An 18814-nucleotide genomic window follows, 5' to 3' on the forward strand; every position below is an offset into this window, starting at 1 on the left:
TTTTTAGTGACATCCTTTGTAGGATCCTACGTAGGAAACTATATAAACTATATCCCAATAGATTCGTTTTAAAGGATCACACGTGGGAAACTTTATAGGATTTTTCAATAGGGTCAACATACTAAGAGTCATACGTGGGAATATATATTCTTGTAACGATGTAGAACGAACTAGTTAAGGAAACTTTAAAAGTTTCTACGTAGGAACACATGTTATTTATTAAGAGCAAGGTACGTAGGAACTTGTGAAAGAAACTTCAAAGGATACCACATAGTAACACACTAATAAAGAGTACTGTAGGTACGAACTAGTGAAGGAAACTTCAAAAGATATCATGTAGGAAAACACACTACTTACTAAGGGCAAGTTACGTACGAACTTGTGAAAGAAACTTCAAAGGATACCACGTAGGAACACTCATTATTTAGCATCAAAAAGGTCCGTACAAATTTGTAAATAAACTTATTCAGGTTACCATGCAGGAACCTATTTAGGAATACTTTTATACAACATTTCGTAAAAAGGATCCCGTGAAGAAACACACGCAAGATCATCTCTCGGATCCTACGTAGGATCTTACATTAAAAGTTGTTTATAAAAGAACTTGTACATGATCTTACACAGGAAAAATCGTGAGATGCCTTGTTGTAATTATTTTCAACATGTGGGAAACCATGATAGTAACCTTACAAACTCTACAGATATCCTAACAGTAACCTCACAGCAAGAAGCCGTGCTATGTGGGTGGGATATACAAATTTCCGTCCCGTGGGTTACTCGCGTTGGATATCTCACCTAGGGTATGCTAAACAATGAAATTTTATTTATTGCAACAAATAAAGTAAATGCTTTTTCCATTAAAAAACTACAATTTCCACAAAAACAACATTTATTTTGAAATAATCTTCTCAAATAAAATTTTTATTTATAAATATAATGCATGATTTTGATGAAAGAACATTTCCCGACACATAACCTAAAATTGTCTTTCTTTCGACAATTTTTGGCCAGGTTGAGAATATACAAAATTGCTTTTTAAAAAGCACTATACAAAAGAAACAGTGTATTTATTTGTTTTGTAATTGTTCACAGACTTAATATTATATACTTAAAGTTACTGAAAAAATAATAGGCGCACCAGAGCACTATGGCGTCACTTGACATATGCCTTAAAATATCACGAAGAACATCAACAACTTCAATAAATTTTATGTATTTATAACAAAAACCAAAACACAATCAAAAGTAACGTGGTTTAGACTCAAAATTACTCAAAATTGAAAAAAAATATACGATGTGTTTGCTGACACACGTCAACACTTTAAGGCGTTGTCCGCCATCTTGAAACAAAAACACATCCCACAACATCCCAGAGGAATCCCGTAGATATCCCTGAGACATCCAAATTTCCATCCCATAGGATATCCTACGAATATCACAGCATGAATATGGGTTATCCGCGGGATATTCCATGCTGTGAGGGTTGTAATCAACGACCCAAAAACATTCAGTTTTAGATATAGAAATTAAGTAAATTCCCATAAAAGTCAAAAAGAAAAAAGGTAAATAATAATGCAAAAGAAGAGATCGCGAAAGAATATAGCGAGATAACAATGTGCGATCCGAATATAAATAATAATCGAGAAAGTTTTACGAAGATTGGGTTATTTACATAAAAATAATTTAGAAATTGATGACAGAACTCGTCATAATTACGATGTTAACCACAATGGTGGATCCAATATAGCGACCAAAAATTTTAAATATTGATCATATTAGGTTGAAACTCGTTACTCGGGGGTTTTTAGGGTCGCTGATTGCGCCCACACAGCACAATATCTTGCTGTAAGCTTCCCTTGAGTTTAAACCTTAGATTCGTTAGATTACAGCGTAAACTTCAGGTGAGGTTTAGGTAAGCTGCAAATGTCTTCTCCACCGTAAACTGCAGTGTAAGATTGTAGTCAGGTTACAGTTAAGCTTACAATAACCTTACTGTAAGCTTCCCGTAATCTTTCTGTAAGCTTCGTGTAAGCTTACATTATTATTAATAAATGTTAATAAATAAATTAAACAATTATTTATGAGCAGTAGTTTATTATTGCTTCTACGGCTGCGCAGTAGATTTTAAAAAACTATTCCCGTTAGGGTTGTATATCCTACATCACAATATATATCATCTGGTGTGAAAAAAATAGTTAAATATTAATAAATAATATTTATTAATATTAAGTACCAGTAGTGTAAGCTTAAAGAATGTTTACATGAGGCTTAAAGTAATCTTATATATGGAAGCTTACATTTTATAATAATTTTTGCCATTGTTTGATAAATCGTCCGCCATTTTGGATTTTTAACCCTTCACCTAAAAAAGTAACGTAGGAAAGAGTACTAACGCCCAAAGGTGACGATCCTGGTCCTTTATTGGCAGCTACAATAAACTTAAACAGATTTGACCCACGTTTACAGACGGTGTGCACTCGACTCGCAGCTAAGCAAAAATTTTTTTTTGTTTAATTTTTGTATTAACTTTTTAAAAATAAATTGTGTTTTTACCAATGCATAATACATGATTTATGGACTGTTTCACCTATCCAAACTTAATCATTTATTATTAAATAAATGAAATAAAAAATTTGTTATCTTAGAGCCAACTAATTAACCTTTAATTTCCTGTATAGAACGATCAGATATCTTTTTTTTCAAAAAGTTATGATTTTTTAATGAATCGCTATTTTTTTACTGGTTTTCTCCATTTGTTTATAAAAAATAAATGCAATAATAATGTTTTAAAGTATTTTGTTGATTAATATGAGAAGTTGAGGGTTGTAAAAAGTACCAATAATAATTTTTTAGCACATTAACCCATTAAAAACTCAGTGGGACCCACGTTTACAGACGGAAGGTGCCGAGAAAACGTTTACAAACGAATAGTTAAAATATGACTATAGATTCGTAATCAAAAATCCCGAAAACCCCTAAGTAACAATTTATAAGTAATTTATAAGTATTTTATATTCATTTTTGCCATTTTTGAAAAATTGTCTGCCATATTTGATCCGCCATTTTGAATTTTTAAAATCGTAATCAGCAACCTTAAATACAATAGTATTCACATTTCCAAAAAATTTGGTCTTTTGGAATAATTTCTATTACCGTAGGAATAAATAGAAAATTTTAGGTTTCTATGCCAAAAAGTTTAGAAATAATTATCAATTTGAATGAATTCTAAACATCTTAGTAAACGCTAATATTTTCCTTTACGTGAGTGCTATCAGTTTCAGTGATTTGTTTTAACTCGTAAAGAAATTACTAAGAAATACATATTATGATCGTGTTCTAGAGAGAAGTGTAATTTTAATTGAAGTTTATATTAGCGGTCACATTAATTATGTAAATTTTCGTACTTTGAAAAAGCAATGAATTATATGTTGCAAAAAATTAAAAACAATTATTACATTTACATTTATTTTAATTCAGTTTCTCAATGACTTGAAACTGTGTATCAGCGTTTGCTTAAAGTGATTTGTTCGCTGCAAGCGTCTTTAGATTCATTTCTAACCAGTTAAGGGTTCAATCATAGACACAACGATAAATCTGTGATGCGCTGGCGTTGAGCGCTTACGTCAGTGTGCTGCTCACAGGCCATTACCTGAAATGGACCCTACGTGTGTGTATTTAACGTTCTCATGTTTTTTATATTATATAAAAAGAAAGTGTGTTCAGCGTGCGTTTTACTTATTATTTTAAAATGGATAAATCTAAGGCTACAACTCAGGTGGACAACGGATGTCTGCAATCGGAAATTTCTGGTAAATTTTGAGGTTATATATACACTTTTTTTTCGCCGGTTAACCTTGCCTGTTAATTTTGATTCCTGTTTTAAATTTTTATTTTATTAAAGTAATTAAGTACGTAAATAGTAAAACTGAAGATTTTATATTTTTTGTTATCAACTATATTTCAATTAGAAATTGATATTTATTTAAATAAATGATTTTTATTTTTTATATTTTACTTTTTTAAATTATAGGTACATTTTCCAGCTAATAATAATGCAGAATTTTCTTCATCTCAGGGTATTTTAGGCTCTTATCAAAAATGCCGTTTGGATTGAATAATTTCAGCCATGAACAGGTACTTGAAAAAAATTACACAAGTCATTTAAAAAAAAAAGTTTAATTTAAAATTGTTTCTTAAAAAAAATTAAAAAAATTTTAATTTTACAACAAAAATTAAAAATTTTTATTTTTAGTAAAATTTATTTTATTTTAATTATTTCTATCAAATTATTCATATTAATTATTTATAATTTATATTTATAAGTTATAATCATTTATTTTAGTAAAATTAGGCACCACTACTTTTAATTTTAAAAAATAATTAATACCGTCAGATTTAAATGAATTCGAACAGCTTTTAATCGACAACTATTCAAATTCAAATTTTTATTGTTTATGTGTTGTAGATAATCTCATATTGCTCTTTAGATTCTACTGCGGGTATGTTTCAAGTTGACTGTTTTTTAGTTATAAAATTTTTTTGATTTAGAATTGATTATCTTAAATTAAAATATACAATCTTACAGGATGCAGTACTTTTAAAAATTCAAATATTAAAAATAAAGTCCATTTCACGGATTTAAATATCGAATCAGATCCTGATAAGATTGTGCTGGATTTAAGTACACAGATAAATCGATTTCTCAGAGTAACACAACAGGAAAAAACACAATACAAAATACATTTAAAATACCAGGTCTATCTTCAGAAGAAGCTCCACAAAGTGCTGTAAGTTTTCTACTTTAGTTTTTATTATTTATTTATATTATTTCTTTGAAGAGAAATAGACTTCATTTATTTGAAAACATTTCAAATAGAAATTTTTCACTTTTATGTTATAGAAAAGCGTTTATGAATCTTTCAATCCTCAGCCTAATACGTCAAAAGAAAGGGAAATAGAACCTAACATTTTGAAGATTTTAGAAATACCGGAACCGTTGTCAAATCAAGCTACAGATATTACTATAAATTTTTTATCAAATTTTTTGCTGAGCAATATTTGTTTCCTAATAAAATTAATTAAAAATTACAATGTTTACAGGGGTTAAAAGATTTTCTTTCAAAAGATTTCAACGGTGTCTTAATATTGAATTCGTACAAAGATGCTAAAATACTGGTACCTCGTGTCAGAGAAAATCTTATTCATAAAGTAATAAACCGGGAAGAAAAAAAAATTTTAACAACCGAAAAGAAGGCGAGAATTTTCTCTACCAGTAATTTATTTCATTAATACCTATTTTTGAAAATTGAATGTAGACTTCAATTAAACATTTTTACATGTTAATTTTTTGTATTCTATCTAATTTCTTTGTTGTTTTTTTATTTGACCAGAATAAGCCAAGATAGATTTAAAGAGCTTGCTAAAAAGATAGTGTCTATTTTTCCAACTGAAACAATTGGCACTTATTATTCGCCGTTTAGAACAGTAGTCACTAATGGAGTTTCCACTGGAATCAGTGCTTCGGGTAAAATAAACGAGCAATATGTGAACAGAAAATCATTATTGTTAAAAAGTGGAATAATCGCTCCAGCGAGAGAAGCAAAAGTCATTTTAAACTGTACTTCTGCAACTGTGAGAAAAGCTACTAGTAAGTGAGAAAAATTGTTTAGATTTTATTTAAGTCATATATTTATAATGAAGGTTTTTCTTTATTACTTTTAGCAAATGAAGAGTTCAAATTCGAGTACGAACCGCCGGAAAGTAAAAGGGCGCATAAAATTTGTACGGCCATTCGAGTTGGCCCCTGACGCTTGAAATATAGATTTAAAAAAAAAATTTTTTTATTACTACATTACTGGAAATTTTATGCCGCATCTTTTTCCTTCTATGAAAAAAATCTCTATCTTCTTCGGTTTTCGAGTAAATCGAAAAAACTGGATTTTTAGAAAACACAAGTTTAATTAAATTTTTCACTTCAACTCGCTCTAAAAAACAAAGTTATAAATATTTTTTGACAAAATTCACAGGAATTATAGTTTAAACTATTCTTAAGACGACAAACTTTGTATGAATGTGATTTTTTTATTTCGAAAAAAGTTATGAATTTTTTTGTTTCACAGTGACAAATTTACGTTTCCAAATTTTCAAGGGCTTCGTTTATCTGAAAAATTTTCAGTCAGTGAAAACTTATCCCGAAAAAAATGTTCACTAGGGTCTTACAAACATTTTTGTAAAATATTTTTGCAATTGGAATAGCCGTTTACGAAATATTATTGAAAAACTATTTTCCGTCAAACGCGCGCGAGTCAAAAACTTCCCGTTTGTGTAGAGCCGGCTAGTACTCGGCGGTGGCTACCAAGGTCCTTTATGTTTCCTAATTGAAACAAAGGTGCATTAATAAAGAAAAAATATGAAAAGTATTTGATTATTTACCGTTTTATCAGCAAACATAAAAAATTACAGAATTGCATAATACTCCTGATATTAGTAGAAAAAGAAATATCAATAAAGATAAGTGTCAATTTTCAAATAGCTTATCAGAAGAGGCAGCATTACTTACTAGTAAGTGGTATACATATTCTGAAATGCCCCGAAAAAGAGTTCAAAATCTTGTAGAAGATGTAACTCAATTTTTAAACGGAAAAGCTGTAAAAATTTTACGCGAGACAATTTTAAATAATATATAATTCGAAGAGTCCGCCGGTTTTGATATTAGATCTATGTTGGACAGTTTAAAAACACCATTTTTAAAATTAGATTCGGAATATTTTCGTTTGAAACATTTTAGGACAAGTGGAAATTTAATTGAACCGATACAAAATAAAATTAGAGAAAGAGAAAAATTTCGTGAAGACAATGGTAAGCATATTAGTGTTCTGGTTCCTGTATGCCCTTAGTACATTTATCTTCGCGAAGTTTTGCAAAAATTTTTTGAATTGCCAGGCATGTACAATGACGTCATAAAATATAATGATTATTTAAAATCGAATTCAGATATCATTTCAAATTTAATTCAAGCAGATTATTGGCTGGAAAAATGTAGTACTTTTGAAAAGAAAACGAAAATACAACTAATTGTTTATTTTGATGATTATGAGACTAATAACGACATATAGATAACTGATTGGAAATTTTTCGAGGATTTTGAATTTGGGCTTAGTTTTTGTCTATATAACTGCGCATGCGCACAAAAAAGGAAATACTGTAAGGAAACCTTGAAAAAATTTGAATTAGCTAAGTATTTTGCATAAAAATGGTTAAAAACTCAAAATATGCAAATTTTAGGTATAACCATTTTAAAGTATAGCTTTTCAGCTGTCTTTCCTGAAAATTAGAGCCAAATCGAAATTGGTGTTTTTGAGTTATGAATTTACAAAAAAAACAGTTTTTTTAATCTACTGCGCATGCGTTTAGAGATAGCTCAAAAATTCCAACGGCATTGAATTTTTTGGAAAATTTCCCATCGACTAGTACCTTTTCAATTTTTTTTTTGAGCAAAATTAACATTTTTTCGAGCAGAAATGGTTTTTTCAATCTTCATTTTGAAAGTTGTCACTTTTCACGAAATTAACGATTGTGAATGTTCTTTATGAGATAGGGGCTTGAAACTTTGGCTAGTTGAGTATTTTTAGAGGTAGAATACGCCTAAAAAATTTGAGCCAAATCGATAACTTGTCACCACGGAGGAATAGTAAGGAGACCGATCTCTGCGTGTGAAAATGTCAGAAAAACATGTACGATAAGTGCCAGGTTCAGTGCATTGTACTCAACTGGCCAAAGTAGTTGAGCATGCGCATTGGACCTCAATTTTGACAGATGAAAAGTGTGGTTATGCGATATACATATATGATGTCACAAAAAAAATCTTAGTGTTCAGTTTTTATTTCAGAAATTTTATTTACCATTACGATATTGTATCTCCAAAATCATGTGTAAGTATATAATAATGTATGCTATTGGAATATTTAAAGTGTCAATAAATTGAAGTAATTATTAAAAGAATAATGGAGCCATAGTAATTACAAACATATTATTTATTATGTATGTCATGAAAAAGATTTTTCTTACATCCTGGCACACAGCACGACATTTTAAAATAAACATTAATAATAATTATTAAAATAATAACAATAATAACACATAACCCCTTCATCACAACACGCATGGAAGACTTGAGAAATATACGTCAGCCAGATCTCACTCGCACACTTTTTGCGAGAGAAAGAGAGAGCACATGGCTAATGCGCATGCTCAGCTACTTTGGTGGTTGAGTAGAATGCAGTGAAACTGGCACTTATCGTGCATGTTTTTCTGACATTTTCAGAAGCGCTACTACAGCAAGATCGGTCTCCTTACTATTCCTCCGTGCTTGTCACCGACAACTGTTCGTTTTATCCGTGGAATCCCTCTGTAATTAAATCTTAAAAACGTATATAAACAATCATACCACAGGTGTTTAAAATAAGACTTTAATATATATATATATATATAGAAGTCTCTATCACGTCAGATTAAGGAGAAAAAATATTAAAAATCCTCAAAAACACTGTTTTTAGATACTTTACCCTCACTTTACTCAAAATCCTGACGTGATACGCTATTTCGGAGCTCAGATTCGGTTTCAGTGGGCCAAAATACTATAGGAAATATATGTCTAGTTTAAGAAACAGACAACTTTTTTTTTGTGTGCCTGTGTAAATGTTCGAAATGTGGTCAGAAGAAGAAAAGAAGACTTTAATCCCTTTAAATTAAAAATTTTGATAAAGCGAAAGCTAAAGATTGATTTTAAAGTATTGGGCATCTCACCCGTACGCCTATGGCCATCTCCCCCGTACATTCCGGGAGAGATGGCCAAACACGTTTTTTAAAAAATATTCATTTTAAGATTGTTTGCATTTAAAAAATTTCTTATTTCTATTATTATTTGTAAGTTAAATGTTCAATGTTTAAGTATAGATTCTCATAAAAAATAAAGTTTATAATATTATTACTATTCTTTATTTATCTCTATTTTTCCCCTTTTCCTAAAAGTATTGGTACAATTAAAGTTGGACCAATACAATCAAAATAATTTTTGATAGGACCTTTTCCAAATTTTGCCGATACAATTTTAGTTGTATCGATAAAATTTACTCTTTAAAATTCTATATTCCTTAATTTTCCTACAAGAAAATTGAAACACAAAATTATTCCCAGAGTAAGATGCCCCTCGCAATTGAATTATTGTTCTAATTATTGTATTGTATGGATGTATGTGCGTGCACTAAATTGTATTATATCGTCATTCATTTTTCTCACCTTTTAGATATTCGAAAAGTAGAGGATATAAGCTTTAAAAAAAGTCTTTGTTTATTGTTTTATCTTTATTAGAAACAAAAATATAAAACTTTTTGCAACGCCTAAAATTCTGTAGGGTGTGCAAAATCTACTGAGCGGCACTGAACATGTTCAGCTGCTGAACTTGTAAATTTTCTTGAACAAGATCTTGTACAGGGATTTTTAGTGGAGACACTTAGAAGAAATTCAGGTGATTACATTTCGAATGAAAACATTACATTTTGCGTTTCTACTCTTAAACCATTTTAACATAAAAATAAATAACATTCAGGCACACGAAATAAAATTTCCGGCCTGAGAAATAAAATACATGGTCTGAATCCTAACATTAAATTATGTTTTTTATTGGTATCTTTGTCAAGGTTTTTTAGAGCGGATTCGGTTTCAGCGACCTCAAAAAAATTTATTAAACATGATTTGTACCCAAGGTCAGAAAATTTTTATTTTGTGCATGTACTTTTTTAAATTTATGCTTGTAAAATATTTTTAAATATAAAATATCGACAAATCATCATGACATTCTTTCAGCACTAAATTTGACTGTAAGAATACTTACACATTGTCATATTTTTAGTATGAAGCGGATATCTCTATTCAAGTATATTCAGAACTGTTACTTGGTAAAAGAGCGCGTGCGAATCGATGCAAAATTTGCTTAACACAACATTTGAACAATTTCAAATATTTTTTACTGGCACATGCCTTAGTAACACTGACTATTTTGCCATCGTTGTAGGTATGTTCTAGTAGGTCCTTCTGTACGTTCCGTTGGTTTGTTCCTTTAAGGTGAACAAGTTCGGTCTTGTTTTCAGTAGGCCAGGCATGTTCTGAGGCTACGTTCCGGGAACATTTTTCGTCCCCTTCAGAAAAAAATTTTCGAAAACAAATTTTCTTTTGTGGGGCCAGTATAATTTAAAAATGATTCATGTCAGTTACAATAAGAAGTTTTAAAGTTCCTTGAAGGAAGCACAAAACACGTTCCTAGAACGTAGCGCAGCCTGAGAATGTATCTTATCTACTGAAACCTAAAACAGTCTTCTTTCTTTAATTTGATACGCATCAAAAATGAGACCGGCAGATGGCGCCACGTTCTATGTCATTTAACATGAATTCATTTTGAGATGCAACAAATATGAGTCCAACTTTTTTCTGTGTGCCAGTACCAACCAATGGAACGTACCGAAGCTTTAGAGCTATGTGTTAAAAATCCCATTTGACTTATTTCTCTCAGCTACGTAATGAAAAACACATTAACTGTTTTTTTTACGTCAAAAATATTGGTACAAAATACTGATATGCAATACCTATTAAAAAAATTTAAATAAAAAATATTAAAATCATAATTGAAAATTTTTATATTTACCTGCACATTGAGTAGTAATTGGACTAGGATCTCTAGACCTGACGACCTCACGGGTCATTTTTTCGACCTTTGATTCGTACGATACAATGTATTTTTTTACTCTACTGTCATCTTCTTCAGAACTTTTAATAGATATCTCCAATTCTACTGAGTCTGGTTCACCGCCATATTCTGGTTCGACTATTTCAGGAATCTCCTCATTATCAGTCGCTTGAGATCTCCTGCCATCTGATGCATAACTTTGCTGTTGACTATCTGCACCAGGTCCCAGTTCTCGTACACAGTGACACTCGAGTTCTTCTATTTGTTGCTGTCGCCTCTCTTCTTCTTGTCTTGATCTCTCCTCCTCTTCTAAAATAATTTAATACAGCTTTGTAAAAAATTAATTATAATACTTATTGACTCTAATACTCAATGCCTATTACGCAATTTAACCTCTTAAAAAATTATCTCACTGATTCAAAAGGAGCGCGTATATTTTTAACATTGTTTAACCCTCGGAGCACACACCTCTTTTTTCAAACAAGTAGCACAGTCTGGGTCGCTGTGACCCTGTTTACTTTACAAAACTCCCCCATTTTTTAACTATTGGACTGATCAACACAAAAAAAATATTTTTTTATTCATTGAACCTTGTAAAATAAGAATATGCAGTTTAGAAATATTATTAAATTATTTGAATATTGAAAAAAAATTCGTGAAGTTAACTAATTAAAAAGAAAAAATTGAATTTAAAAAAAAAATGTAACTTTTGTAATTTTTAATATTTTAAGCTAAAAATTGGGATTTATATTCTCGAAGTGTGTTAGAATAAGGGAAAAAATACCACCTTATTTTATTTTTTAAAAAAGGTATTTATTTTGTAGTTTAACGAAGGTAACTTTTAAGACGATAAAAATGTGATTTTCGACACAACTTTTTAAAACTATACTTTTTTAATAACATATTTACTAGTATTTTATTATTTTCTTTGGATTATCATGTTACTTATTATTCCTTATTAGTTAGTTACCACTATATGGCCTTAGGTTCGTGTTGTATTGCCGACTTTTCAAATTACACTTTAGTGAAATTAATGACAGGGTCTGTGTGACCCAGTATGTGCTCCGAGGGTTAAAAATAAAATCACAAATATAACTGATAAAATCTCTTAAAAATTTTTAAAAATAAGATCTTACCCATATGTTACATATCATCTCAATTCATCGAATAGTTTTATTAAATAGACAATCCATTAGGTGGATATTTAGTTTAATAAAATTTACTTGAAATAAATATACAGTTAGATGGATATAAAGCATTCTCTAAAAAAGCTACCCCCAAAAAAATTTCTGGAATTGGCTTGATACTTTGCTACATTGTTGTCCTGTATAAAAGTAACAAAATCTTAAAATATAAACTTATATTTTGAAAAATCATAAAAAGTAGAATTGGATAAATTTCCAAAATTTTATTAATTTCTCATGAAATTCGTTACTCGGGAATTTTTGGGATCACCAATTACAAAAAATCATCCAATTTTAAAAAACTCATGTTCTTTAGCCATTAAGGGGACGCCTACTTTATAGAAGACCAAAAAGTGTGTAAATTTCAGGAATTTTATTCTCAAATACAATGAAATAAATTGTAAATATATAAAATAAAAAGAAACGTATTTCATGTTTTTCTACAAAGAATAAGAACAAAATTTTTGTTAACTTTTTTTTCAAGTTCGGTCATTTTTATTTTATTTTATTTGTTTTGAAACTTAAAAATGTGTATTTTCACCATAAAAAATCTTGAAATGTCATTTTTTGTTATTTTCGAGATATTAATTAATGAATTAATTACTGTTAATATAACATAAAATATTTTACAAATAAATAAAGTTATTGCAATTTTAAAGCTACCTATTGAAAGCTGACGTAATTCCGCATGCAACGTGCCCTATATAAACTATTTTGGATTAGAGGATTTTTTTATAAACAATTACAATGTTAGCCAATTGTTTGTTAACAATCCACTAATCCAAAGTACTTACTATAGGGCTCGTTGGATGCGGAATTATGTCAACTTTCATTTATTAACGTCAGAATTACGATAACTTTATTTGTTTTTAAAATATAAAAGTCAAAAAAATGTTTGATTTAAAAAAAGGTCAAATTTTGAATTTTTTGAAAAATTGGCTAAACTGCAGAATAGGTACGTAAAGAGAGAACTTGTCTTCAGTATGTGACAGGTAGTGATGACAACTATATTAAAATTAACGCGAGAAATTTAAATTCTCTTAAATATTTACTTAAAGGCATATCAATTTAGATTTTCATAAAGTAAAAGTTCAAAAAATCAAAATTAACGTTGTCAAAAATTGTGGTGTCACTACCGTGGTATTCCGTTTTCAGAGGTGAGAATTTTTTAAAATAAAAGTTATACTTCTCTGACATAGATATAGATATCAACATGCTAAATTATTTCGGAAACTTGATAAAAATAAAATGGCTATGAGTAAGACATAAAATAAATTGTACATATCACTATCGTGGCACATCGCAAAATGTCTCTACAGTGTCACTTCATGGAACATGTCACTTCATGTGGTTGCATTTAACCAATTACTTTTTTGTTCTTAGTTTTTTTGTAATAATTCGATGATATTATTGCGAAATTATATTTTGTATAAATAAAATTATAAATTAAATATTATTATCAATTATTATTATTATACTTTATTTACTCTCCCTGCCAATATGCAGGGTTCGAGGATCCATTATACCTGAGCATTCTATTCCATTTATCCTCATTCTCATTCTCTTCAAATATTGAGGTATTTCGCTCCTTTTTATCATTCCATACCATCTATTATATTTCGAGTTCAATATCCTTTCTCATCTTTCATCCTTATCTTTCTCTTCCCATCCTTTTCTCACCTCTGTCCATTTTCTACCTCCTTTATCCCTTCACTTATTGCATCTAATCTCGCACTCTCCGACCTTGACAATTCTCTCTTTCTTTTCACTTTTCTTTCTTTCACTTGCAACCAGCACATTCTCGTCCAACTACACCCTCCACCCTGTCTTAACTTCTCCTCAAAACTCCAAGCTCTACTTCTCTGCCTTACTCTCATTTTCTCTCTTCCAATCTCTTCTCTTAACATATAAGCCGGGCAGTTCCAACTAACACCCATAACCCATCTCAGATATTTCTCATGCATACTTTCCACTTTTTCCATTTTCATCCATCCCCATACTTCCACACCATAACTCAACACCGACCACACTAACATATCACAGAACCACAATCTCTTTTTTCAATCATTCTTAAACCTTTCTTTCCCAATTCCCCACACTTGTCCCAATACCTTATTCGTTCTTTCCACTCTCCTACTTACATTAAACTCATGCCCTCTATTATAATTCAACCAAAATCCCAAATAACAAAATTCATCCACTTCTTCAGCCACTCTTCCATTCATTCTTCATACATTCTGCTTTCTATCTCTTTCATTCATAAACCTCATCACCATAATTTTCTCCACATTTATCCATAAATCTTTCTCTCTCACATATTTTTCAAATTCCCCAATCATCAACCTCATGCCAGCCTCATTCTCAGACATTAGGACCACATCATCCGCATATGCGAGTGAGTAAACTCTCCCTTTTCTTAACATTATCCCCCTTCCCCTCTTCGTTTAAATTTCTCCTCTAAGTCCGCCATCAACAAACTGAAGAGAAGAGGACTTAGTGGACATCCCTGCATCAGTCCTCTACCCAGCCAAAACTCCTCCCCAATTTTTTCTCCTATTCTCACTTTCGCCCTCACGTCTGTATACATCTCCTTGATCCTTTCCACTGTCCCTTCTCTAATCCCTCTTTTTCTTAGTACCTTCCACAATATGCTCCTATTTACCGATGGGAAAGCTGCCTTAAAATCCACAAAAAGTGCAATTAATTTATCTCCTTTCTCTTTTAAATTTGTTTACTAAATAGTTGAGAGTGTATATATGATCCACTGTGCCCATACCTTTCCTGAATCCTGCTTGATTATGTGGTATAACCCCTTTGTCCTCAACCTCTTTTCCCAATCTATTCCGGAGTATCTCCGCGTATACCTTATAGGTTACTGGCATTAGAGTTATACCACCATAATCATTACGGAACAATTAGTCCCGTTCTCTATTTTTCCGGCCATCCATTCCATTTCCACGTTTCCTTGACAATTTCGCCTACCACTTGCCTCACTTTTTCACCTCTATATTCCATATTTTCGCCTCATTTACTTCTTCATTTGCAATATCTTCCACGTCATCCTCTATCATCATCCTTCTTCCTTCCCCCCTTACTTTGTGTCCCGTTCCCCCACTCAAGTTTATAAAATATTTAGTCCCAATTCTTTCACATCCACACTTCCCATTTCCTTTTTCACCTTATCAATTTTGTTTCTTAATTTTAATTATTTATTGAATGCTCTCTCTTCCTCGTCCCATTCTTCCATCTCCTTCTGGATTCTTTCCTGAAACTCGCCTAATCTTTCCGCATTCCATTTTCCCATTTTAACATTCTTTTGTTTCCCAATTCACCTGTTCTACTCTACTTCTGTTTCTTTTTTCCACATTCCTTAGTTCTACCACCAAAAGAAAATGGTCAGAACCTATTTCTCTCCCTACTTTCACTTTAGCTGTTTCTTCCCTCTACATGTGTCAAAACATAATCAATAACCGTCTCTCCTTTGCCCTTGTGGGTAAAATTTCCTTCCTCGTCTCCTCTCATATTTGTTAAAAATTGACCATCCTTCTTCTTCCAATAATTGTAATAATCTTTTACCTTCTTCGTCCACTTTCTTATGTTTTGATATTCAAACGTATTTTTCTGTCTCTTCATCCCATAAACCACCCCCCAGTTCTCCCGTCCACGCATTTAAATCCCCCTTATTATTACCTTTCTATCTTTCCCTCTTTGCATCCAATCTTTTATAATTTCCCATCCCTTTTCGTCACCTTTTTTTCTATATCCCCGTGATAATATTCTTTCCTCATTCTTCTATTCTTTCCTACCCACCCATGTCTCACTAAGAAACAGCACATCCCATTTTTCTATTGTTCTCCAAAATCTATCGTCCTTATTTTTAATTCCTCTTACATTCCAGAACACAACTTTTATCCCTACTTCATCTGCTCTGCCTCTTCTCTCCCAACTACCCCATCTTTCTCCCGAAAAACCTGTTTTATGTTTCTTTTATCCCCTTTTTGATACGCTTTTCTTTCTCTTCTTCTTTCCTCTTCCACTACTTCTCCGGTTGTTATATACCACCCATTTTATTCCCTTAACCCTGATACACTCCTTTAATTGATTAACCAGACTTCCTTTTACCCTCACTTTCCATTTTTTTGTGATCTAATTTCCTTGCACTCAACCTCTCTTTCCACGTTTTGGCATCTTCAATTATTTCTGTGCTTCCTTTTAATCTATTTTTTTTTCTCTTTTTCTTCTCCTACCTATTCAATTCCTCTTATGACTATAGTATTTTTCCTTTTTATGTCCTCTCCATCCATCTTGAAACCTCATTCATTTTCTCTTCGAGTACTGAGCCTTTCTGATTCTTTGTACCTCCTTCTGCACCTTTTTCCAAATCACTAATCTTCTTTCTCAATTCCTCTGTTACTTTTCTCGACCCTCTAACTTCCTTTCTCACCATATTTAATTCCTCTTCCATTTCTACTTCTTTATCCTTTTGTCCTCTTTCTAAAGCTTCTTATTCATTTTCTCCATACATTTATTCGTGTTTTCCCCATTTTTCTTATTAGTTCTTCTAAATCTCCTAATCCTTTAACTTCTTTCTTATTTTCATTTTCCTTTTTCTTATCTTATTCTTGTTTCTTTTTTCCTTTATTTTTATCAGATTCGTTATCCACTGATTTTCCTCTAATATCAAATTTTTCCATCATTTCAGAAGATCCTCCATACTTCAATTTGTGCAGTTTTTGAAAATTAGTCGGCCTCCCTAGTCCTGGTTTTAAATTCTCATTAGAAGCGCCAAGCACAATATCATCTTTCAACGATGAGCTCCTGTTTACTTTCGGTTTCTCCTCGGGCCCCTTCACTCCATCATTTTGTTTTGATAATTCCCTTCCTCCTGTTCTACTCGTCTCTCTGTCTTCTGACTCTTCTTCGTCTGTTCATCGTCTACTCCCCCTGATTTTTTCCCCTCTTTCCGGCGTTCTAATCGTTGACATATTTCTTTGTCTCCCACGTGAGTATACGGTGTGATTTTCACCTTTCTCTATTCTCCTTCTTACCCACGTACACCTGTCACACTCACTTACCGAGTTCTTAACCTAACTTTCGGTTCGTTTGGGTTTGAGCCAATATTTTGCAAAAACTAATTGAAATATTGGTAAAATTGCAATTGGGAAATATAAATTAATGATTTTTTAGTTGATTTACATAATATTATGGGGTTATTAATCTCTTATTAATAAACAATTGTAACGTATTCAAAGTGTAGTTTATTTACCCTAAATATTTTATAAAATAGTTTCTTTTGGGACTACAAAAATAATTTTGATTAGGAACAAAATTATTCGTTTTAAATAAAAAATACGCGCCATTTATTAAAATTGGTCGTATCTGTTTAAAGCATTCAGCTACTTAATTATTATTTACTACAAATAAACTCATTTTTCACTTTGTATATGTTCTTAATACCCAGGTGCAAATTGTCGGTCGGGCCATGGTTGGGCCAACCTTGTGAATGGTCGTACCAACTTTGGCAACCAAAGGTCGGCCGAACTAGCGAACTGATAACGGCTGCCAACCAATGGCTGACAAAGTTGGACCGACTATCGGTACCAAAGTCGGGCCATCTATGGGCGCCAAAGTTGTGCCGACAACCATCGGCCCGACTTTGGCCAGGGTTGGCCCGACCTTTTAGAATTAGGTTATTTGAACTTTGGCTGCCACAGTTCTGCCGACCATGGGCCCGTCTTTGGCCAGAGTCGGCCCGACCTTTAAAAATTAAGGTTTTTGAACTTTGGCTGCCATAGTACTGCCGATCATCGACCCGTCTTTGTCCAGAGTCGGCCCGACCTTTTAGAATTAGGGTTTTTGAACTTTGGCTGCCACAGTTCTGCCGACCATGGGCCCGTCTTTGGCCAGAGTCGGCCCGACCTTTTAAAATTAAGGTTTTTGAACTTTGGCTGCCATAGTACTGCCGACCATCGGACCGTCTTTGGCCAGAGTCGGCCCGACCTTTTAGAATTAGGTTTTTTGAACTTTGGCAATCACAGTCGGTCCAACTTTGAGTGAAAGTAGGAACCAAAGTCGGGCCAACTTTGGCTGCCGAGGTTTCGGCAACCATAGATGGACCGACCAAGGCCCGACGTACCATCTATGGCTGCCGACCTAAATGTGCTCCTGTGTAAAAGTAATAATTATTCTATACGTCAATTTATTTAAATTTCAGTTTTCATATCTATCCTCTTTAGTGATTTTAATAATAAATAATAATTACTAATTAAAATAACTTTGATAATAAAGTATCTTGTATGTAGGAAACATCCCCTACTCCATAAATTCAAAATTTTATACGCAATGTTTCTCTAAACATTGTAGTATATCTACACGGAGAAAAATAGATACTCAGAATAAGTATATCCACACAGCACATAAAATTTCCTGAATTTGTCCTGAATATTTCATTGAAAGATTCGAAATATTTCAATGAAAAGTCCATGAAATTTTGATGCAAGCAATGAAATGTCCGCCTATAAGAAATATTGCAGTTCCGATTGTACGAAAAATTTCAGCGAAATGTTCAGGAAATGGAGGATGAAAAATTTTTTAGATACTAAGTGTAAGTTTTTATACTTTCATAAATCTTAATCAGTTGTGATAATTAATTCATAAAGAAAATCAGTTCTTTCGTCAGAATAATGAATTATTAGGTAACATTAAATGATATAAAATTAATATTATAATATTATTAAATATATCTGGACTGAACCCTATTGAACATCCCCACATGGGAAACCACATGGGATCCTATGTCAAAAACTATGTAAAACCCCACTCCTATACAGGAAACCATATGGTTTCCCACATAAAACCCTATGGGAAATTGAGACAGGAATTGACATAG

The 18814-nt window shown here is 31.8% G+C and overlaps 1 protein-coding gene across 6 annotated transcripts in view; it reads right to left on the minus strand.

Moving 5' to 3' along the window:
- The window catches only part of LOC127285353 (trichohyalin-like), a 157722-nt gene that overhangs the window by 50197 nt on the left and 88711 nt on the right, over window positions 1-18814 (minus strand). For all 6 annotated transcript variants that reach the window (XR_007843595.1, XM_051311325.1, XM_051311329.1 and 3 more), the window contains one exon: window positions 10700-11050. Coding sequence is in view for 5 of the 6 variants with exons in the window: in XM_051311325.1 (XP_051167282.1) it covers window positions 10700-11050 (351 nt within the window). In the remaining variant the exon portion in view is untranslated. The remainder of the gene's footprint in view (window positions 1-10699; window positions 11051-18814) is intronic.

Source organism: Leptopilina boulardi, unplaced genomic scaffold (assembly GCF_019393585.1).
Source record: "Leptopilina boulardi isolate dan_hultmark-lab unplaced genomic scaffold, ZJU_Lbou_2.1 LbouV2_331, whole genome shotgun sequence".
NCBI classification, from domain to species: domain Eukaryota; kingdom Metazoa; phylum Arthropoda; class Insecta; order Hymenoptera; family Figitidae; genus Leptopilina; species Leptopilina boulardi.